Here is a 23,428-nt window from a genome sequence, read left to right on the forward strand (position 1 = left end):
TATCTATACATACACACATATACATATATATTTATATATATGAGATATTCATTGATGGGAAGACAGTATAATAAAGATGGTCATTATTTTGATATTAGTCTATATATTCAATGTTATTCTAATAAAAATCTTTTTTAAATTTTTAATTGAAGTATAGTTGATTTACAATGTCATGTTAGTTTCAAGTGTACAGCACAGTGATTCAGTTACACATATATATATCTTTTTCAGATTCTTTTCCGATATAGGTTTTTACAAAATATTGAGTATAGACCCTATGCTATACAGTAGGTCCTTGTTTGTTATCTATTTTATATATAGTAATGTGTATATGTAAATCCCAACCTCCTAACTTTCCCTCCTTCCCCTTTCCCCTTTGGTAACCGTAAGTTTGTTTTCTATGTCTGTGAGTCTCTTTCTGTTTTGTAAATAAGTTCAATGTATCTTTTTTGTTTTAGATTCCACATATAAGCAATATCATGTGATATCTGGCTTATTTCATTTAGTATGATAATCTCTAGGTGCATCCATGTTGCTGCAAATAGCATTATTTCATTCTTTTTTATGGCTGAGTAATATTCCATTACACACACACACACACACACACACACACACACACACACACACACACACCACATCTTCTTTATCCATTCATCTGTCGATGGATATTTAGGTTGCTTCCATCCAGAGGAGCTTTTATCTTTCCCTTCCTTCTTAGCCTTATCTGCACAGTATACTCTAATGGTGACTTTGGAATCTGATGGATGAGAAATAGAGTTCCACATCTACCACCAACCAGGTGTGGCATTTTGAGCATCCACTTTCCACGTGTAAAAAAAAAAGAGTGGTACCTGCTTCACGGGTCGAATGTAGGGATTCAATGAGACAACAAGTGCAAACCACAGGTACCAGAAACATAGGAAGCACTCCGTAACCTATAGCTCTTTCTATCCACATACACAGCCTCCTGGGAAAAGTCAGGCAGTAAGGACGCAGCGCAGCACCTGCTTTGTTCAGTGGAGCCTCTGAGTGGGAGCATAGGTCTTCAGCAGATACATTTGTGCCTGGTAAGTTTCTTTTTATGATCTTGATCGGAGGTGTTAATTAGTTACCAGTTACCTGCAACCCCAGGCGTTTCTTGCCCCAGGGCGTCAAGTGAGCAAGGCTGAAGCCTCAAGCCTGGGGTTTAAAGGGCTTATGGCTTTGCAGTTAAAAAATAGATTAGGCACTCCATGGGGCAAGGTCCGTGTTTTATTTTCTGTATCTGCGTTGGTGCCTGGAATATAGTAGACAATTGGTGATCGCATTGGGTGAAATACAGTAAAACAGCACTTTTCAAAGGTATTGGATGTAGTGATGTGTTTTGAGCTCAGTGAGGGCATTTTACAAATTGACCAATTGGGAAAGCAGAGTGAAGACTGGAAGAAGAAAACCATCGGCAGGTGGAAAGAGGGAAAACCCTCCCCTAAGCGTTGTCAGACTCACTCCAGTCTCTTGAAGTCCAGGCCAGACTTGCTCGGGACTGAGGTAGGAGGCTGGCAGCGTCCTCTCACCCCAACCCCTTCTCAGGAGTGTCCTCTGCTTCCTCCACTTTCTACCCTCTTTCTAGATGCCGGTTCCTTCCGCTTCACTCACAGAACTCTGCCCTCGGCTGTTAACCTCTAACACAACTGCCTTTGCTCTTCCTCCGGGCAATCAGCCTATTCACGGGGTTTCAAAGAAGAGGAAGTGTTGGTAATTATTTTCTGAAAAGGTCAAAGAATAAATATTTTAGGCTTTGCAGGCCAAGTGGTCTCTGTAGTGACTATTGAACTCTGCTGGTAAAGGGGCATAACTTACTGACCCCTGAGTTTTAGAGAATTGACTGCCCCCCCAAGATGGTGGAGATGGAGATGGTGATAACACTTATAAAAGAAGCAGCAGTAGCAGCAGCTAACATGCACACAGCTTTTACTGTGGCTTGGGTACCGTTCCAAGGATCTAAAGTGCAATTGCTCACTTAATCTTGACAATAATTCTATGAAGTAGGCAGTATGTATCCCATTTTATAGATTGAGAAACTATATATATACAATAGAATATTACTCAGCCACAAAAGAATGAAATAATGCCATTTGCAGCAACATGGATGGACCTAGAGATTATCATACTAAGTGAAGTAAGTCAGACAAATATCTAATGATATCACTTATATGTGGAATCTAAGAAAAATAAAGATACAAATGAACTTATTTACAAAACAGAAATAGGCCCACAGACATAGAAGATAGACTTATGGTTAGGGAAAAGGGGTTGGGAGGGATAAATTAGGAGTTTGGGATTAACATATATACACTACTATATATAAAATAAACTACAAGGACCTACTGTATAGCACAGGGAACTATACTCAATATTTTGTAATAACCTATAAGGGAAAAGAATCTGAAAAAGAATATATGTATATGTATAACTGAATCACTGTGCTGTATACCTGAAACTAACATAACATTGTAAATCAACTATACTTCAATGAAAAAAGATTAAGAAATCTGCCCAACATCACACACATCCTAGAGATGCTCCTGAAATTCCACCTGAATTTTTTAGAAAGCTTTCCCTACCTCAGCCTGGACCCTGGCAGCTCAGGGGTGAGGCCTTCACCATCAAGTTGTAGCAGACTCAGCCCCATATGCCCCAGAGCTCCATCTCCAACAGTTTACTAAGAAGACTTTGCTTTTTAGGGAAGCAGTTCCCAAGCTATAGAGTTTTTCAAAAATCCCCTGTAAAGTTTGTTAAAGTACAGACTCCTGGGCCTGGGATAGGGAAATTCTGATGCAGGTCAGAGGGTGAGAAGCAGGAATCTGCATTGTTAATATGCATCTCCACGATTCTGATGCAGGTAGTCTGTGGAATACACTTCGATAAACAGGGGTCTAGGGAATTTCTGTTAACAGGATACTTCCACTCAGAGTGTGGTTATTAGGTAGCTTCCCCTGGTTTCCTTTTTATAAGAAAAATCAAAAGATCATAGCAGCCTCCAATTTTCTAGTGGGGACATATCCGATACTAAGATTTAGAGATTTTCAATGCAGAAAGAAATCCACTTCAGGAACAACCTCTCTGGGGTATAGCTCAAGAACCCACATTTTTAACAAGCATGAAGGTGAACCCTGTGTGGAAAATGTGAGACCCACTGAGCTTTACAGCAGCTCTGTTTGGGGCTGTACGGAGACCAATCCGAGCGGACCTCTTTGGAGAACCAAGCAGAGACTTCTTCCTCCCCTGGGCACTGAGATCCCTGATAAGCTACTCTCCACGTCCAGGTGGACATTCGGTGGGCTTTGATTTCAGCTTTTTCTCCTCTATAGGATCGTCACCCATCTTTTATGGGGTGGGGAAGAATCAGACAAGAGGCTTACTCCATTCTTTCCCCAATTCTCTTCTTATTTTTTTGAGCCCTCATAGAGTACTTGAAATTGAAGCAGACCCAGATGAGAGCTCCAAGAGTGCCCGCTGATTTCAGGAAAAGTCTCTAACCTCTGCCAATTACAAGGGTTATCACCATCCAAGATGCCAAGTTGGACCATGGCATCGGGAGGAGAGACTAAACATTGAATTGTTTAATCAACAATTCCCTTGAACTGTTAATTCAAGGGAAGATACAAAGCAGGGAGGGATAAATCGGGAGATCGGAATGGACATATACACACTACTATATATAAAACAGATAACTAATAAGAACCTACGGTACCGCAAAGGGAACTCTATTCAATACTCTGTTATGACCTATATGGGAAAAGAATCTAAAAAGGAGTGGATATATGTATGTGTATAACTGATTCACTTTGCTGTACAGCAGAAAGTAACAAAACATGGTAAATCAACTACACTCCAAAAAAATTTTTTTTTAATAAAAATAAAGGGAAGATGCAACTGGGATGGGCTTTTCTCTGAAAGGAGACATGATTCTAAAGAGGAAGAGGTCTAGCCGTTATCTACTGTCAAAAGACAAAACTATAACAACATGTGATGAGTTTGATGCCCTTTATTGAAGGGGAAATAATCCCTGGGCTGTGGGAGTAGAAGACCTCACAAGCAGTGAGGCACTTTTCCCAAGGGATCTGGGGCAGGAGCAAGTTTTATAAAGAGTTCGAAGAAGCAGTCAGGAAACAGGGCACGACTGGCTGGGGTTGCATATCTGACCTAATTTAGAAAGATCAAGGGACGAGGAAATAAGTGTAGACCCCAGAGTTGGCCTGGCATTTGGGGCTTGACTGAATGGATTTTCTGCATTTACGATCAAGCAGAGCACTTACAAGAACACAGAAGTTTGGTTTGCTGGCATGTCACCCTGGGCAGCAATGGCTCCATCTTGAGCCTAGAAATTTATTTCACCTCCACTGTCCCTGAAGCTAGGGTACAAGAAAACAGGCTAAAATTGCAAAAAGGACACAATTGTTGGATGCAAAGTCCTTCCTGATCATCTGAGGATTCCGAAGTGTTTCAAGGAGGCAGACAGTGTTAGTCACAGAGAATAATGCCAGAGCTACAGGCTAAGAGGGAGGCAAGTGTGGACAGATGAAATTATTCAGAGAGAGATGATGTTGGAGAAGAAATAGGTGGCGCCTGGCTTGGGGATTTTTCTTTGTCCTGGGAAGTCATTCAGTTTTGAGGTCATCTAATGGAAGCAAGATGATGGTAAGTCGTATGTTTAACTTGATCCAGAGAACAAGGGGATCAGCCCTCTGAGAAAACAAATGGGAATTGTAATTCCATTTCCCTTTGAAAACCGCAAAATTGTTTTTGGTACAGCTGATTCTTTTATGCAAGTGGCCAGCAGGTCCATTCAGGCCCAACTGCATTATCTGTGACTTCAACTGGAATCTGATTTAGCACCAGGGGAAGGTAAGAGGAGGGACTGTGCGGGAGGCGCTATTGGAAACTCCAAGGATGATTGGCCAAAGCCCATCAGGAGGCTTCCTGAATTAGGAACAGGTCTGTTTATATTCATAGACTGAATCAAAGTTTTCACCATAAGTTGATATTCTCATTACTAACGGGGAAGATTACAGTGGCAGCCATTTTCCAAAGCAATGCCAACTAATGAGAACAGCTTTGCATAGACACGCCAGCAAAAATGTCAGCCACGGATGCCCTGTAAGTAAGTGGGCTAAAGGACCACACACCAGGAAAGGAAGAAAACTAGCCACGCCTCTGTTTTACAGTTGAATTTCTGGGAAGAGGAGTTTGTAATACCCTACAAAGTTCCCCACCTTGAATGGCATTTCTTGTTATTCAAGTAATAGCAATGATTATGATAACAACCAGATGACTTTTCACGCACTTATTACCTGGCACGCACTGTGTAAAATGCTTTACATAGGCTATTTCATTTAATTATCATAACTGTCCCATACGGAAAGAATTGTTGCCCTCGTTTTATAAAAGGTTGAGTTCAGAGAGGTTATATATAGTACCCAGAATCTGAAAAACCTCAAAATAGAGAAATTAGTTTAATGATGTGTTTCTCTTTCTAGGGCAGCTTCTATTCTCAGTTGCTTAGTTAAACACCAACATATTGCGTTCATTCATTCATTTGTTCATCTATGCATTCATCCATAAAGTTAGTACTGGGGGCATCCTCTGTGCCAGGCGTTGAGGAAACAGTTGTGAACCAGACAGACACTGTCCTTACCCTCAAGGAGCTTAGACGCAGGTGAACACCCTGGGGAGGCAAGCATTTACCAGCATTTTACTAGATCCTCAAGTAAAGATGGATCAATGGGTAAGCAGATAAACAAGTTGTGATATATTCACAGATCACAATAGGACACTGTCACCAAGGAATGTTACTGCACAATTAAAAAGAAGTGTAGGGACTTCCCTGGTGGCACAGTGGTTAAGAATTCACCTGCCGATGCGGGGGACACGGGTTTGAGCCCTGGTCCGGGAAGATCCCACATGCCGTGGAGCAACTAAGCCAGTGTACCACAACTACTGAGCCTGTGCTCTAGAGCCCGTGAGCCACAACTACTGAGCCAACACGCTGCAACTACTGGACCCTGCGTGCCTAGAGCCTGTGCTCCATAACAAGAGAAGCCACCACAGTGAGAAGCTCACGCACCGCAACAAAGAGTAGCCCCCGCTCACCACAACTAGAGAAAGCCCTCGGGCAGCAACAAAGACCCAACACAGTCAAAAATAAATAAATAAATTTATTAAAAATAAAAAAAAGAATTGTACTACGGGTGCATACAGCAACATGAATAAATCTCCAAAGCATTAGGCTAAGAGAAAGATGCCAGATATGAACCATATGCTGTGGGATTCCACTTATATAAAATACTAGAAAAGGCAAAACTATTGTAAAAGAATCCAAATCAGCAGTTGCCAGGGGCCAAAGGTTGGGAATAGAAAGAGACTGACTCCACAGGGCAAAAGGGAACATTTGGGGGTGACAAAAATATTCTATATCTTGATTATGTTGGTGGTTATGCAGTTTTATAAATTTGCCAAAACTCAAGAAATTGTGCTCTAAAATTGGTGAATTTTATTGCAGACAAGTTACATCCCAGTAAAGCTGACTTAAAACAATCAGGGACATAGGTCCTCTTCCCACCCCTTCCACTTACATACCAGAAGACATCAGGCAAAACGCTGAAACTGTGTTTCGGTTTATTCTTTTTTTTTTTTTTTTTTTTTTTGCGGTACGCGGGTCTCTCACTGTTGTGGCCTCTCCCGTTGCAGAGCACAGGCTCCGGACGCGCAGGCTCAGCAGCCATGGCTCACGGGCCCAGCCGCTCCGCGGCATGTGGGATCTTCCCGGACCGGGGCACGAACCCGTGTCCCCTGCATCGGCAGGCGGACTCTCAACCACTGCGCCACCAGGGAAGCCCGCTTTGTTCTTTTATAATATGGGGCTCATGAGAGCTGTTCTGCCTCTTTTATTACTAAGTCAAGAGAATTTCAAATGTGCAGGAGAAAGGCTTTACAGTGTATCAAACCCCATGTAAGTACGAAATTTAATTGTTCGTATTCCCTCACTGAAAATTATTCTATCTGGATTCTCAGAGGCCTAGAGTAAGTTTAATTTGATAGGTTTCATGACATTTTGGGTTTTCATCTTCTTATAAGAAGGGCAGCCTCAGAGGCTGTGACAGGGCTTTAGAGTCCTGGGTCAGCATGTTTCAGAGGAGAACCAGCCATCTGCTTTGGATTTGGACCATCAAGTGGCTGAGCTGATGGAAACATCTTCTGAAGCTTTTTGCCAATGACCACACATCCCTACATCCTGAGCAAACCCATGTCCCCTGCCTAGCTGGATGAGAGACAAATGCTGAGGGTGGGTCCGTGGAGCTTGGTCACAGAACAAAACAAGCAGCTGATGGTTGGCTGTATGGTCAGAAAAGCTCCTTGATCCTCATCCAGGGATTTGTATCTTTAGTGCTGACTATTTTCCTAAGAAGCAGAAACATTCTCTTTCCAATTCTGAATGCAGTTCTCATGCCACCAATTTTTATTTTATTTTATTTTACTTTATTTAGTTTACCCTATTCACACTAAGAAGGAACACGAATAGCACAGAACATCCGGCTTTGGCATATGACCCATCCAGCTGGTCTTTACCAAAATTCTCTTGGTCCCCTGCTGGATGCTGAGAAGAAAATGAGAAGAATATTGCATATTCCTTGTCCTCAAGGCCTTTAAATGTAACTTTTCCTGACAGTAAAGCCTCTTCATTTAGTGGGTAAGGAAAACAAAAACATTTGTAACGTGAAAAGATGTCCATTATGAAACATTTAATAATTAAACTATTTTAAAATATGAAAAAGAAAAAAAATCACCACCGATCACACTCTTGACATATCGTCTGTTTCCTTCCAGTTTCTCACTATTTATATATGCATATTTTATAATAATATAAAATTTTATCCACTGAAAGATTGGCCACCAGGGCTCTCAAGGAGTCATTGAGTTGGAATGACATTGATTTTTTCTAAATTATTCTTCTCTAGAATGTTCATTTGCGCTCAATCCTCCCCCAGCAGATATTCACCAATGCAGAGCCCCACCAAAAACATGGGGGTCCTTGGATGCCTCAGCTTTTTAAAGGATCTTGTCTATTAAGTTTTTCTATATTCATAATTAATACTCATTCCAAAAGTTTTTCTATATTCATAATTCATACTCATTCAAAAAGTTGAAAGACACAGTAGGAAAATGCTAACTTTAATCCCACCACCAAAAATAACCACTGCTAGCATCTTGGTATATCTCTTAGATTTTCCCCCATGCTTATTTTTCTTTATAAGAATGTTAGTTACATTAGGTTTATAGACTGGCTTGTACATGTTTCCCCATGTCACTAGATACTCCTCAACAACACACTTGTCAGTGGCGCCATATAATTCCATTGAATGGATGGATGGGACGTAACCAGCCAAGCCTGTGCTTTGTGTGGAGGTTATTTTCAGTTGATTCTTCTTATCACAGGCAATGCGGCAATAAATATCCTTGCATTTGTGATTGCATGTACTTTCAGCTATTGCCTTAGACAAATTCCAAAAAGTAGAATTGCTGAGTCAAAGTGTACTGAGTAGTTTTACGTTTTTAAAGGAATGTAATTACTAAAGATCTCCAATCTTCCCACCCTCTAAAAGCATGTCACAGAAAGGTGAAGGTAGTTTGAACTCCTTTAGCCAAAGACTCTGAGGAAGCAGGACTTAACTCTTTAAAAGGGAAGCAAATTAATTGTGCTATGGTTTGGAGGCTTAACAAAAGGCAACACAAAAGTGAGGGATATTAGGACTCATAACATGGGCAAAGCAATGTCCATTCTTATTCTTTGTTAAATGCTGTAATACAAGTAATAATACATTTACCAAGAGCAGAAAATGTGTTTCCTGTAGTAGACCCTTCCAATGGGATAATGGCTATGAACACAATAGACATGGCAGGTATCTTAAGGGACAAAGAAATTCACCTTGTGTTACCTGCAGCTGCAACCAGAACAGAGCCAGTTTTTAGCATCATTAAATCACTTAATCTTCACTCAAGCCCTTTGATGTATGTTAGGGTTGACTGTGCCGGGACCCCCCCATCAAATTCATGTGGTGAAGCCCTAACCTCCAGTGTGGCTGTATTTGAGGATGGGGTCACTAAAGAAGTCATTAAGGTTAAATAAGGTCATAGGAGTGGGGCCCTGATCCTATAAGAAGAAACACCACGGAGCCCACTTTCTTGCTCTCTGTGTGCACGCATTAAGAGAAGACCAGGTGAGGAGAGAGCAGGAAGACAGCCATCTACAAGCCAGGAAGAGGGCTCTCACCAGAAACGGAATTTGTTAGAACAGTGATCTTAGACTTTCCAGCCTCCATTACTGTGAGAAAATAAATTTCTGTTCTTTAAGCCATCCAGTCTGCAGTATTCTACTATAGCAGCCCAAGTAGGCTAGTACCCCATGGAGACTATCATCATCACCTATGTTATAGATGAGAAAACTTCGAGAAAAATTAATGAGTTGTACAAGGTCACACAGTAAGCAGTAACCAGCTTTTAAATTCACCTCTGTCTGATGCCCATGTTCTATCTGCTTTATCCCTTTGACTCTCCAGTAGGAAAAATTGGTGACTATCCTTCAAGTGCGATTTGAGACACTCTATTCCGCCCTTTTAGGACCCAAACCACGTCCTTAATCATCTGTTTCCATTCCTGAAAAGCCCCCATTGTTCCAAAGTCTCCTCTCTTTTTTGCCCCCTCCTATGAAATTCTGAAACCCCTAAATAGAATAATATTTTAGCCAAGGAATCTGACATGTAGCCCCCTCCCCAAAGGTACAGCCCACCTGAAATTTTAGAACATGCATCCAATTACCTAGACTCAATAAGGAGACCAACCAGGCCTGACCAGTTTGCCCACCAATGCAATTGTATTACAAACAAACATCAAACAAGGAGGTTTGAATCAATAAGTGGTCATCATTAAAACTAAATGTAATTATTATATAATTTAGAGTTACTTAATTCTGTTGCAATTACATCTTAAAGTTCTGTTGTAATTACAGGCGTGATGAAAGTTTAGTAACAAAAATAAAACAAAGAACAAAGTCTCCATCATGTCCTTGACTTTTTCTTTTTTGAGTCTCATCAACACCAGCAAGCCAGGTACAGGCTTTCTCAAATGCCCTTGTTGTCAATTAAATATCCATGCGGACATACACACTCACAAAAGATTTCAGACTATGCGTCCTGATCCTAAAAACATGTAGACAACTCATCTCTTAACTTTTTCAGCCATTCTTTACTCAAAGAAACCCCTACCTCAGTTACAATACATCCAACTCCCCCAAAGTAGAAACTCGGGAACCATCTTTGTCTCTTCTTTCTCGTAACAATCAATTTCAGTAAGTTCTGTGGATGCAGCCTCATAACCAACTCTCAAAACCATCCGCTTCACGCTCTTCCCAATTATCCCCACCCCATCACAGGTCAGCATCACTAATCCCTTCTAAACTGGATCAGCCTCCTAAGTCCCCCCCCCCCCAAATCCACTTAATCTAGGGAGAGAAACTTCAAGACTGTTTAAGGAGTACAGAACAGTAAGACATCACTAAAAATTTTCTGTTTTCATATTTGCCATACTACAAGTATCTCTGTGTGGTCTTTTATGTTAATGCTGTCTTCATGGAGTGTCTTAAATTCTTAGCAGGACCTCAGATTTGTGATGCTTTATGATTTGAGGACAAGTCACTCACTTCTTGGAGCTTTGGTTTCCTTATCTGTAATATGATGTCACACCTTGAGGATTAACATCTCAAATTCTAAGGTTCTGTGATGTCTTGAAGAAACTTACTATCCACTTCTAAGATGTTTTTTGCTTTCATAGGGATTCAGTGTGTACATTTGTGGAGCTAGTGCAGGGTCCCCAACCCCCAGGGACCGGTTCCTGTTAGGAACCGGGCCGCACAGCAGGAGGTGAGCAGCGGGCCAGTGAGTGAAGCTTCGTCTGCCCCTCCCCCTCGCTGGCATCACCGCCTGAACCATCCCTCCCAGCCCCCGTCCATGGAAACATCGTCTTCCACGAAACCGATCCCTGGTGCCAAAAATGTTGGGGACCGCTGGGCTAGTATATTTAGACTGTTTTATACTTCCTGACTGAAATCTGTCTCTTTGGTATTACGTGGTCCACAAGAGGGCGCCCACTTTCCAGCAAATTGGACATTATCGCCTTGGTTTCACAGAAATCTTTCTCTTAAATCTCAGAGAAATTCCAGCAAGCACAGATGATAAGCAATTTACAATGCACTTGTAACTTATTTAGATATTTCAAATGATAATTGTTAGTACAAATAGATTTCAATTTAAAAAAAGAATGTCCTCACAAATGGGAGGAATTTGTGATTTCACCCATGATGTTGGGGTGATGAAACATGTAAAATTCGTACGAAGCTAGGCTTGAAGTTCTATTCAACGCTATAGAGAATCCCCAATTCCTTAACTTACCAACTTCTTACTCAATGGTCGTGCCTCCCAGTTACTTTTGCTTGAAGCATCACCAGGCAACCAAAGGAGTCCACCGTACGAAAAGGTTAAGAACTTACCCTGCTCAAGGAAAATGGCTTGAGGGCAGGAATGACATCTTCCTCGTCAGTCACAGCACTTAACACAGTTCAGAGGCTCAATACATATTTGTTGAGCAGAGGGAGGGATGGGGCCCCAGGTGAGCCCAGCAGTTCACAGTGGCTGAGCCCGGCCTTCGCTCCAGACGCCCTGTGAAACGCTGCCCACGCCTCTGGCACTGAATCGTCACAGTAACAATCTTTTGAAGACAGAACATTATTCTCCTCAACTCACAGATGAGAAGTTTAGAGACGTTAAGCTTCCAAGGTTAAACACCTCACAGATCCACCTGACCGGGAATCCAAGTTCTTATCCACTGGGCCCCTCTCCCCTGGGCTAGGCCAGCACTTTCCCAGCTGGTCTTCCTGCCTGTGTTCTTGCCCTGCTCCAATCCATTTGCAGTGCCCCTAGGTCACCCCACCCCGGCCTGAAGTCCCTCTGAGGCTTCTTGACATCATCCAGGTGCCATCCCACGGCCAACTGTGAGCTGCCTTCATGTACCCTCCAGGGAGCCCCCTTCCCCACCCCGTGGTCACCCCTTTCACAGCCCATCTTCACTTGTGATTGTTTTGGGTTAACTTCCTGCCTTCCTAGCTGGACAGGATCCAGTCTGTTTTGCTCATTTAAGGCAAGCACCTTGCATAGTGCCTGGGCCATGTTGATCATTAAATGATGGACCCAATCTATGAGTAATAAAGATATGATGATCTACTGTGAAGAATCCATCTATCTATTTTCTATGAAATGTCTAGAAAAGGTAGATCTATAGAGAAAGAGGGTCACGTTTGCTGGCAGTGGGAATGTGGAGTGACAGTCTATTGGGTAGGAGGGATCTCCTGGGTGTGATGAAAATGTTCTAAAATTCTTAAAAGCATTGAATTTTACATTTATAGTGAGAGCACTTTATGACATGTACATTATACCTCAATAAAATTGTTAACAACAACAACAAAAAACACCTAGTGTTGGCTAGCAAAGAATCAGCCAGTTCCAGAGATTTCTCTGATGGCAGGAAAGATACCCCCAAATTGTATGCAGCGTAACATTTTTGTAAAAGCAATACGCAGCATCGAAGTTCACTCTTTCATAGGAAACCTTAACTTCTCAGTGGAAGGTATTTCACTACTTTGCATTCTTCAGAGTCTGTGATCAAGTTTCATGGCGACAGATAAAGAAGCCCACAGTCACAAGAGAGAATTCCAGTGCTGAACGTTGAGAAAGAAATCTTTGTGGCTTAGTTTGCTCGAAAAGCAGCACGATGTGCAGAAGTAGGAAGATGAGAGTAGAAGTTGTTTCTCCAATTTCTGAGCCCTTGGGGCAAAGTTGCTAAACAGTCACATGGTTCTTAGAGGGTAGAAGGTCTCTGATTTCTCTTCTGCAAATTTAGCAAGAGTTCGGAGTTTGGTAGGCTAACATGGAAGAACATAGGTGGATACAGGCGGGCCTGGACCCCAGTCATATTCCAGGAAGGAGCCGCTTCTTTGCCCTGATCTGGTCAAATGAGATGGGGCAAGAGATAGCTTGCCCAGGGGCTGCGGCTGGACCTGGGGTTGCCCCACGCCGTGCTCTGGTCCCCAAACAGAAAAATCACGGTACTTCTCAGGCTCAAGGTCCAAGGAGAGCTCAAGGCTGGCTGCCTCAAAGCCCCTTGATCCTATGGAACCTAGGACTGCCTGAGGGTGGGGGTCAGAGCAGCAAAGCCAGCGGGGGAGAAAGTTCCACGGCTCCAGCTCTGGGTTGTCTCTTGCTGGGTGTTTGCTCTTTTGCACTAGAATCATTGGTGATACCTGATGGCCATGTAGTTGGTCTGCATCATTTTATAAGATGGAAGAAACAAGCCTTCTCAGGAGGAAGATTGATGCAATGACAGAGTACTAGACTGGAACACGGAAGACCTGAATTCAAAGGCAAGTGCTACAACTAATCAGCTGTGTGACACTGGGAAAATCAGTTTTCCTCTCTGAGCACCCGATGGTCCATCTGTAAAATGAGGGGTTTGGGTTAGATGGATTTGAAGGTCCTTTTGACTCTGATACTAAGAATATTAGTGACTCGAATTTCCGAATCATGGTGCCAGGGATACTTGCATTTATTCCTAAGAGACAGGCATAGTTTTCACTGTTTATGAATAAGGAAACTAGGGATAAAGCAGGCTAACGGAATTGCTCAGAGTTCAAAGTGCTTGGAAGCTGAATTGCTTGGACTTGCCCAGCTCTGTCTACACTGGGTCCTAAACCCCAACTACACAGCAGAGTGTGAAGGAACGTTCCTCATTCCCTGGCTTGGGGGTACCACAGACACTTCCAGAGGCCACTGGCTGCTACAGAAAAGCTGTAGTTTTTTCCCCCAATGTTATATCTAGAAAACTTTTAATATACAGAAAATTAAAAGAAATTTACAGAGAACACTTATACCTATTTTCTGCTAGCTCTTACTGTTCACTTTGTCACCTCTCCAGCCATCTAGTCATCCCTCTGTCCTTCCATCAATCCATCTTATTTTTTGTGGAATCCTTTGGTTTTGATTAATTTTGAGAAAGGTTGCTCCTGTCAAGTTTTCTCAGTTCTTTCTTCCTGGTCATATACCATTTAATCATTACAAGAGCTAATGCAAAAGAAATTGGAGAGAACAGCTTCTACTCTCTACATCATCTTCCTGTTTCTGCCCATCATGCTAATCTTCGAGCAAACTAAGCCACAAAGATTTCCTTTTTAATGTTTTGTACTGGGATCCCCATGACCATGTGAGTCTGGGCTCCTTTATCCTGCCTTACAGATGAAGAAACAGGCTCGTAAAAATTAGCAGCTGGCTGAGTGTCACTTAGCTGGGGAGCACTGGAGCCCAAGCCTCTCTGGGGCTAAAGCCTTGACTCTGACCCCTATGCTCTCATACCCTCTGACATGGCACTTTTCCAAAACACAGGCATTATGCTTTCACTTTAACCAATCTTCATTTATTTCCACTGGGGATTTTCTCCATAAGCAATTAACAGCTTTTATAGTCAAACGAGACAAAACAAAAACAACTCAGGGTTCATTCACTCAGTTATGACACGATCTTCAAACATGGTATCTTAAAAGAGAATAATAAATTATGTGGCCCTTCTCTCATAAAGCTTAATTTTTATTTATTTATTTTTTTGCGGTACGCGGGACTCTCACTGTTGTGGCCTCTCCCGTTACGGAGCACAGGCTCCGGACGCGCAGGCTCAGCGGCCATGGCTCACGGGTCCAGCCGCTCTGCGGCATGTGGGATCTTCCCGGACCGGGGCACGAACCCGTGTCCCCTGCATCGGCAGGCGGACTCTCAACCACTGCACCACCAGGGAAGCCCTAAAGTTTAATATTTATAGTTTGGTTTTGTGTGTGTGTGTATGTGTGTGTGTACTTGTGTGTATTCCGTAATAGCTGTTGCTTTTATAAGCCAATGCCTTTGGAACTCAGTTCACAAGCTTGGCTGTTTCTCTTTTATTTCTTTTTGCTTGCTCGTCATGCTCTTGAAATGGAAAAAGAAGTCTCGTCAGGGTGCAGCAGGGTGTGTCAGCACTGGTGTGACATGGGATTGTTCAGATTATTCAGCGTAGCTCTCAAGACCCAAGCTTATTACCCTCAACCTATCAGCTCAGCTCAAACAAGTACACAAATTCTGGTGCCAACCTGATTGAGCAGTGGGGTGACATTATTCTACGTGAAATAAGCCAGTCATAGAAGGACAAATACTGCATGATTCCATTTATAAAACAGCCCAACTCACAGAAGTAGAAGGTGTCTAGCAGAGCAGCAGGTACCAGGGCCCAGTGTGCAGAGGCAGGGTAGCACCATGGATGTGTGGCCAGGCTGTGGACCTGGATTAAGTCCAAGGTCCAGCTCTGGCCTCTGCTAGTTATATGACTTGGGCAAATTACCTAACCTCCCTCAACCCCTATGTCCTCACTTATAGCAACATTTGCCTCACAGAATTATTGACTGGGACATAGTAACATGCCTAGCACACACGGTATATATTACCAGGCAGTGAGCAGCCCAGCTTGACAGGTACCAGGGGTCTCTAAGGATGAGAATTCAGAAGTGAGCTTAGATTACAAGCTTGGGATCAGATGACAAACATTCTATTCTTCTTCCTAATTTTGATTTCTGTATTAACTCCATTTAAAAAGTCTGTCTTTTCTCTGAATATGGTAGCCCCATATAAATAGTATTATTCTTGATCAAGTGACTTTAAGAGTCTCCTTACTGAGAGATTTTTTAATCCACAGTTTAGTCACTTTACCTTCTGAATTTGCCATCCCTTTACTTAATTACAAAAACGTTTGTGGGGGGAGAGATTTAGGAGTCAAGATATTATTGTCTCCTAAGACAATATTGCAATAATCAAAGAAGATGAACTGAATGATCATTTTAAGTATGATGGGATAATTCAGTGTGAAATATGGGATCTGGTTAACTCATTTTTTTTGTTGGATGTTTTTGTCCTCACCCACGAAGTTTCTCTTTTCAGGGTTTTTAAGTGAACGTGCCTGCCAACAGAGTATACAGGACAGAAACAGAAAACAAAGTGTTGGCCTGAATTCATAAGGTCAAGGATGAAAGTCAGAACACTGGTAAGAAAAAACTTTAGTAATGTTTTTGGCTCAACCCAAGCTGTTTGGGACCTTCTCTCTCAAGCAATGCCAAATAATGGATGTTATAAAGAAAAATAAATCCCACAAACCTCTTTGATATCATAAAAACACCAAACAATAAGATTGTTGACTGCATTTTTCCTGTTTTATTTCATGAAGATACACCCTGAGTGCTCTGTTGTGTGGTACAGTTCTTGGAATCTGTTCAGTAAATACTGACTTTTAAAAATTTTCCATGGCCAAGAAGAGATTTCCATGTAATTTAAAGACCCTTAAACGTGGAAAGCATTGTACTAAGTGTTTGACGTGAGTTACCTCATTTAATTCTCCCCACGATGCTCTGGTATAGACACTCTATCCTCCCCCGAGTTACGGACGGGGAATCCGGAGAAGTTAAGCAACCTGTCCGACATCTCTAACCCTGAAGGGTTAAAGCTCCATCCAATCCAGACAGGCTTTAAAGGTTTTATGACCATCAGTCAAGTGGTCTAGGGCAAGTCACTCAACCTCTCAGAATTTTAGTTTGTGATGTCAACTGGGTACAATGACACCTGCCTTGCAGGCGTGTCGTACAGATTCGATATAACATAGTACCTGTAAAGTGCTTAGCACAGAATCTGCATCACAACAGATCCTTCACACAAGGAAGTTATTTTGGCATCCTCTTTCTGTTGCTCTTATAAGCTATACAAAAACTAATGGGACAAGAAATATATTCCTCCTCCTAACGCCTCGATGAGGATAACAATGAAAGGAGGACTCAGTGAGGACACTGAGAGGCCGTGGGTTATGGACCACGTGAAGGACCCTAAGAACACTTACTGCAGTTTGGTCCAGGTCTGTCCAGCCAATGGAAGATGGGCTATTCTCTGTGCCATGACACTAGGCAGAGGGGGTATTTATGGACTGAACACTGGAGAGCCTCACTCAACCTAGAAAAGGCATCCTTCCTGGATGCCTTTGGGGTTCTCAGGGAAAAGCTGAGCTCACGCCTATAGCAATACAATCGCCATTACATGGACCAGGTGCAGAGTGTTGACGCCAGCATGTTACACGTTGTCTCATCCACACAGAAACCAGGAAGTAAGGATTATTTTGCTTATTTCATAGGTGCGGATACAAACCTAAGTCTATTTGACTCATAAGCCCGTGATCTTAAAATACTGTGTTTATGAAGAAAGACTGGTTGTAAGGGAAAGACAACCGTTCAACGAGCTGTAAGCAAAAGGGGAAATCTCGTTACGAAAGTGGTATCTCGCAGATTTCCTGAGAAAGGAGCCAGAACTGGAAACTAGAAAGTTGCGGGCTTGTGCGCTCTCTCCCTCCCTCCCTCCCAATCTCTCTGTCTCTCCCCTCATCTTCTCCTTCTCTTTCTAGAACACCCCTCAACCCTTCCTCAGCCCTATTATAGAACTAGCTACTCCACACTTCTGAGGTTATACGCTATTGGTCCCTGCTCTCATGAAGACTTCAAGTTCCCAGGAGAAGAATACTTTTTTTTAAATTCTTTTTCTTTTTTTATTATCCATGGGGGGTGTGAAAGCTGAAGAAGGACCACAGAAACTCCCGAGTTCAGCCTACTCTTACGTCGGAGTCTTGTGTACCCCTGGAAGATGCTCAGGCGTCTGTTTAGACACCTCAGGGCAGCCAGCTTTACTGTGGGAGTCCTGGCTGTTAAAATACCCTCCCTTTTACTACTCCCACCTCTATTAATTCCCCTCCACGGGTCCCCTGCTGGTTTAGGGAGCAGGCCCGGCCCCAGTGTTTCCCCGTCCCTCCCATCCCAGCCTCTGGCCCACGAGCTCTAGTCATCAATGGTCCTCTGAAAATGGACACCCAGACCAGATCCAGACCAGATCTGGCCACCCTCCATGTCTGACCTCCAGGCCCGGTTTCAGTGCCATTTGGTCAGCCCAGCGCCTGGGGGCCAGTGCCTGGAAGGACAAATTGCCCCAGAGGAAGAGCCACCGGGGGTCACTCAGGGGACAAAGACAATGATGAAGAGGGAAGTGCGAGTGAAGATGCATGAGGACCCCAGGAGGGTCCCAGCTGAGGTGGCAGATGCAGAGCCTACAGCTTCCTCCCCGCTGGACCCAGCTCAGAGTCACAGGTCCTGAGACGGCCTTTCTGAGGGCGTGCGGCCAGAGCTGAGGGTGGAAGGGAAATTGTGAAACGGCGGCTCCTTGAGCGGGCTGAGGTCTCTGAATCAGCAGAGGGCTCAGTGAGGGGAATGGGGACCCAGTGAGGGAGGAGGCTTATCTGTGGGCGGGCCATCAGTGAGGGGGCCCCATGAGAAGACAAGGCTCAATATGAGTGACGAAGGGGAAAACTAAAGGACCTTTTTTTTTTTTTTTGCCAAGGTGGGAGGCTCAGTGGTGCAGCCTGGGCCCTTTTCCACACACTGCCACCCCTCCCCCTCCCTCCTCTCCCTCCTTCCAGCTCCCCGTTTCCCCTTTCCCTTCTCCCTTGGCCCACAAGCCTCTGCATGGGCTGTGCTCATGGTGGGGGAGAAGTGTGAACTTGCAGAGAGGATGGAAACTCTGCACAGAGGTCAAGGGCAATGTGTGTGTGAGGGTGAGTCAGGAAAGAAGTCGGAGATCCCCATGTCCCCTGAGTTTAGCCTCATCCCCCAGAATCAGCGGGCCCAGGGGCTCCCCCTTCATACTGCCAGGAGAAGATGGTTATTGGTCCAGCTGGAGTTGTTGCCACTGGTTGAGGACTGATTGAAGGATGGCAAGCAGGAACCATCCCTGTGAATTGCAGAGACTGGAGAAAGGAAATTGATGCTCGGGATGGATAAACGCTAGACAAGGCATCCTCCACACCTATACTGCTTTCCTATAAGACGCTCAAGCATTTGTTTATTTCAGAAAATTCAACTAAACATGACCTGTATTAACATAAGCATTGAGGAGTGTGTAATTAAGATGATGTTTGGCGCCTAAACACATTGATTTAGGCAGAAAAATTAGTAAGCCTAGAAAGTGCCACTTCAAGTACACTAGGCCAGCTGCCTGGTAGAGGCTCTAACTATTGTCTGGTTTTTACTGTAGTGCTGTCTGATGGGGGAAAAAAGCAAGCCACCTATATAATTTTAAAAACTCTACTAGCCACATTTTTTAAAAAACTGAAAGGAAAAAGGTAGAATTCATGTTAGTAATATGTTTTATTTAACCCAATATCTAAAATATTATCATTTCAATATGTAATCAATATTATTAACGAGCTATTTTACATTTTTGTCCTAAGTCTTCAAAATATGATATGCATTTTATATTTATAGCATATCTCAATTTGGATACAATATTTTCATTGGAAATATCTGATCTGTATTTAGATTTCCTAAAATATACAGTTGACCAAGTAGAGTTGTAATTACATGTTCCATTATTTTATGCTAGCTCTCATTATTAAGTGGAATAAAATTAAGGTTTTTATTTCTCACTGAGCTAGTCTATTGTCCAAATTGTTTCTCCTGTGTAGAAAGGATCATTGGTAAAAATGGCCCTACTGAGACTGTGGGCTTCTTCCCCAAGCAAAAAAAAAAAAAGAAAAATAGCTGGAAACTCAGAGCTATATCTCTTCACCTCTTTGCTTGGTCTATGTGACAACAAATAATTTTTTTCATAGATTAACTGACCTGAGAATGTTGGAAATTTCTGAGGTTTTGTTGTTACAATACTTTTTTTTTTTCATCGAAACAACCAAGTTTCCTTAGGAGAAGATTTTTCTTTGCCCCTGAAATGCTATAATTGCATATAGGGGTTCAGGAGATGCTGACAGTGCAAATCACTGGTGACAAAAATGCAAACAGCTGACGTTTGTCCCCTCTTGGTAGTACTTAGGGACAGCAGGTATGGGCAAGGAGGAGACAGCCCATGTAGAGAGTCCCCAGGCCAGACTTCCAGACTGAACAACAAGTCAGGAGCTATCGGTAGAAGCCATGTGGGTAATTAATGATCTAGGAGTAAAATCATGTCAGGACAACACACACCAAACAACACCTAGTCTGGTGCCGAGGAAAGTCTCCTGCCAGAAAGCCCAGCTCCAGTTCCTGGGATGCCAGCCTTCTCACACTCTCCTGTCCTTGGTATTGCTGAGCCTGGTGGGGCCTCGAGTCTTATTCTTTTTCTTATTAGTGTTTTGCTTTGAGGAAGGAAGAGACAGCTCCAACTCCCTCTTCTTGGCATCCCAGTCTTCATCCCGCTGATCAAGCTGCAGCCCCTTCTGCTTGGTGGCCTGGCGGTGGTCCCGGCACTGGGGCTCAGCCCTAGGAGAGGGGAACCAGCTCTCAACCCCCAATGCCCGTGGACTGGACAGCCTGCCCGGCCTGCAGAGGGGCGTCTCCTCTGCCCTCTGCATGCGGCCTGGGCACCTCCGCCGTCCAGTCGAGGAGAAAGGCGGCCAAGTTCAAGCATTTCCAAGTGTACACTTAGGGAGGTCTCAGACACTAAAGAAACTACTCCGAGGTGGAGAAAAACGGTGCCCGGGTGGGATGTCCATAGAATCAAAAACAAGCACTTAGTTTGAAGTGCTTGTCAGTTTTAATGACAGTGACTGCACCACTAAGCCCCCCTACTCATTTTTAAAGTGCTCACATCAACAGAGCAACCTGCATATTATGGGGAGGCTGTTTTCCTTCATTTATTTTTTAATTGCATTTTTTCCTAATTGTAAAAGCTATGTCTGTTCATTGTAGAAAAATTTAAAGTACAAAAACAGGTAGGGAAGAAAATAAAATTATAATCACGTACGTATTGTATGTATAGATGGATTTATGTAAAGAATAGTTAGACGATAGCTACAGAATCTTAGAACAGGTGATAGATGGAGAAATAGATGAATCGATCATCATACACACACGGACGATGGGAAGCATACAAAAACACTGTTTTGTATATGAGGCCAAAGGTGAGTATGTGACTTGCTTAAGGACACTGGTGAAAGCCCATTCACGGAGATAAGGTTTGAGCCAGTATGAGGACAAATGAAACTTGAGAGGATAAATGATCATACAGGCAGGGCAAACAGTATTGTAAGCGCAAAGCATGATAAAAAGCACAGTTCATTCCGAGGACGGCAAACCTGCTTGTCGCTCAGCCTTTGTGCCCCCAACAAGCTGCAAGTGACCTCTCCGTATTCAGACCACAAAGCCTCCCTCCTCTGACCTGCTCTTTTGACCTTGTCACTTTCTATCTTGTGTTAGTGTTATTTATGTAAATCAGTTCTCTCCTCCTCTCCCGTCCATTCTTGCAGACCCTGCCCAGAAATCTTGCTTTTTCTTCCAAGTCACTCTACCCTGACCTGTGCTAACACCCCTAAGGCTCACTCTGCTTTCGGCAGTCTCCATGCCGACTGCAAAACCAAATACTTGGCAACGACGTGGACGCACTTTGAGGGCATTATCCTAAGTGAAATAAGTCAGACAGAGAAAGACAAATATCATATGATCTCACTATACATAGAATCTGAAAAGAAAAAAACGGAGCTCATAGATACAGAGAACAGATTCGTGGTTGCTGTGGGTGGGCGCAAGATGGGTGAAGGTACAAAAGGTACAAACTTCTAGTTATAAAATAAATGTCATGAGGATGTAACGTACAGCATGGTGACTATTGCTAATAATACTGTATTGCATATTTGAAAGTTGCTAGGAGAGTAGATCTTAAAAGTTATCACAAGGAAAACAATTTGTAACTATGTATGGTGGCAGATGTTAACTAGACTTACTGTGATATTTCACAATATATACAAAAATTGAATCATGCTATATACCTAAAACTGATATTATGTTGTATGTCAATGACATCTCAGTAAAAAATACATCAAGTCCCACTTACATGAAAGCTAGCACAGATTAAGAGCACAGGTTTTCTCGTCAGAGAGATGTGGGTTTATACCTGACAATAAATACCGCTTGCTAACCATGGCATCCCAGATGAGAAACAAACATCCGAGGTTCAGTTTCCTCATTTGCCAATTAAGGATGTATTCACTTACCTTACTGAGTTCTTGTGAAGCACAAAAGAATCACAGGCGGGGCTTCCCTGGTGGCGCAGTGGTTGAGAGTCCACCTACCGATGCAGGGTACGCAGGTTCGTGCCCCGGTGCGGGAAGATACCACGTTCCGCGGAGCGGGTGGGCCCGTGGGCCATGGCCGCTGAGCCTGCGCGTCCGGAGCCTGTGCTCTGCAGCGGGAGAGGCCCGCGTACGGCAAAAAAAAAAAAAAAAAAGAATCACAGGCGTAACGTACACAGCCCAGCGCATAGCAAATGTTCACTGACAGGTGCTTTAGCATAGCTCCCATCACTTTGTACTGGAAAATTCTCCCAACTGATGTCTCTGCAGCCAGGCTTGCTTCCCGCCAACCCATTCGCCATACGGGAGTCAAAACAAATTTTTTAAAAGCAAGGTTGACTATAACACTTCCCTAACATTCTTCAGTGGTGTTCTATGGCTGAAGGTCTTGACAAGCCCCTTGGCTGACTTTTTGCCGCGACCCTCCTCCAGTTCTATAACTGAGCCTTGTTTGGCGTGCCCCAGCCATGAACAGGACAAAGTTCCCGTTCTGCCCTCAAGAAGGCAGAAAGCTAACATTAATTGAGAGTCACTACTTGCTAGGCAGTGCACATTCGCTACCTTACTGAATCCTCACCACGAGATTCCAAGGCAGCATTACTGCTCTCATCATACAGACGGATAGACTAAGGCCTGGAGATGTTAAATAACTTGCCTAAGGTGCTACAACTAATAAGTGGAGGTGCCAGGATTGTAATGGCCCCCATTCATTCATCTGACTCCCAAGAAATGTTCTTTCTACTACCCCACACCGACTACCAACGGGGAACCTCATGAACAGTGGTCTCGAAGGGATGGATCTGCAGAGGCATTGCCTACTCACCCTTGATCGCAGCCCAGTGAAGTGGGGTTCGGTCATTCCAGTCCACTTCCTTGTAGTCTGGGCCACAGAAACTTTTCTTCAAAATCTTTTTCACTGAATTGTAGTCCCCAGCAGCTACAGCTTGGTGGAGTTTTGTCATGTCGGACAGTTTGGTCAATTCCATGACCAAAAAAACAACTGTGGGAAAAGCATGCCACTTAGGAAATTCTCTGCAATACTTTATTCCTAGGGAGTGATTCCATAGGGTTCCTGATGGTTTACTTTCTTTCTTACCTCATACCTTTGCATCCAGGGTTGCTTCATGTG

At 43.3% G+C, this 23,428-nt stretch overlaps 1 protein-coding gene across 1 annotated transcript in view; it reads right to left on the bottom strand.

Annotated features, from left to right (window-relative positions):
- Window positions 1-23,154: 23,154 nt before the first annotated feature.
- TDRD6 (tudor domain containing 6) overlaps window positions 23,155-23,428 on the bottom strand; it is a 63,008-nt gene continuing 62,734 nt past the window's right edge. Inside the window, exon 4 of the mRNA XM_079934903.1 lies at window positions 23,155-23,299. Within this exon, the coding sequence (XP_079791029.1) occupies window positions 23,276-23,299 (24 nt within the window). The 3' untranslated portion in view covers window positions 23,155-23,275. The remainder of the gene's footprint in view (window positions 23,300-23,428) is intronic.

This window comes from Stenella coeruleoalba, assembly GCF_951394435.1.
Source record: "Stenella coeruleoalba genome assembly, chromosome: 10".
NCBI classification, from domain to species: Eukaryota; Metazoa; Chordata; class Mammalia; order Artiodactyla; family Delphinidae; genus Stenella; species Stenella coeruleoalba.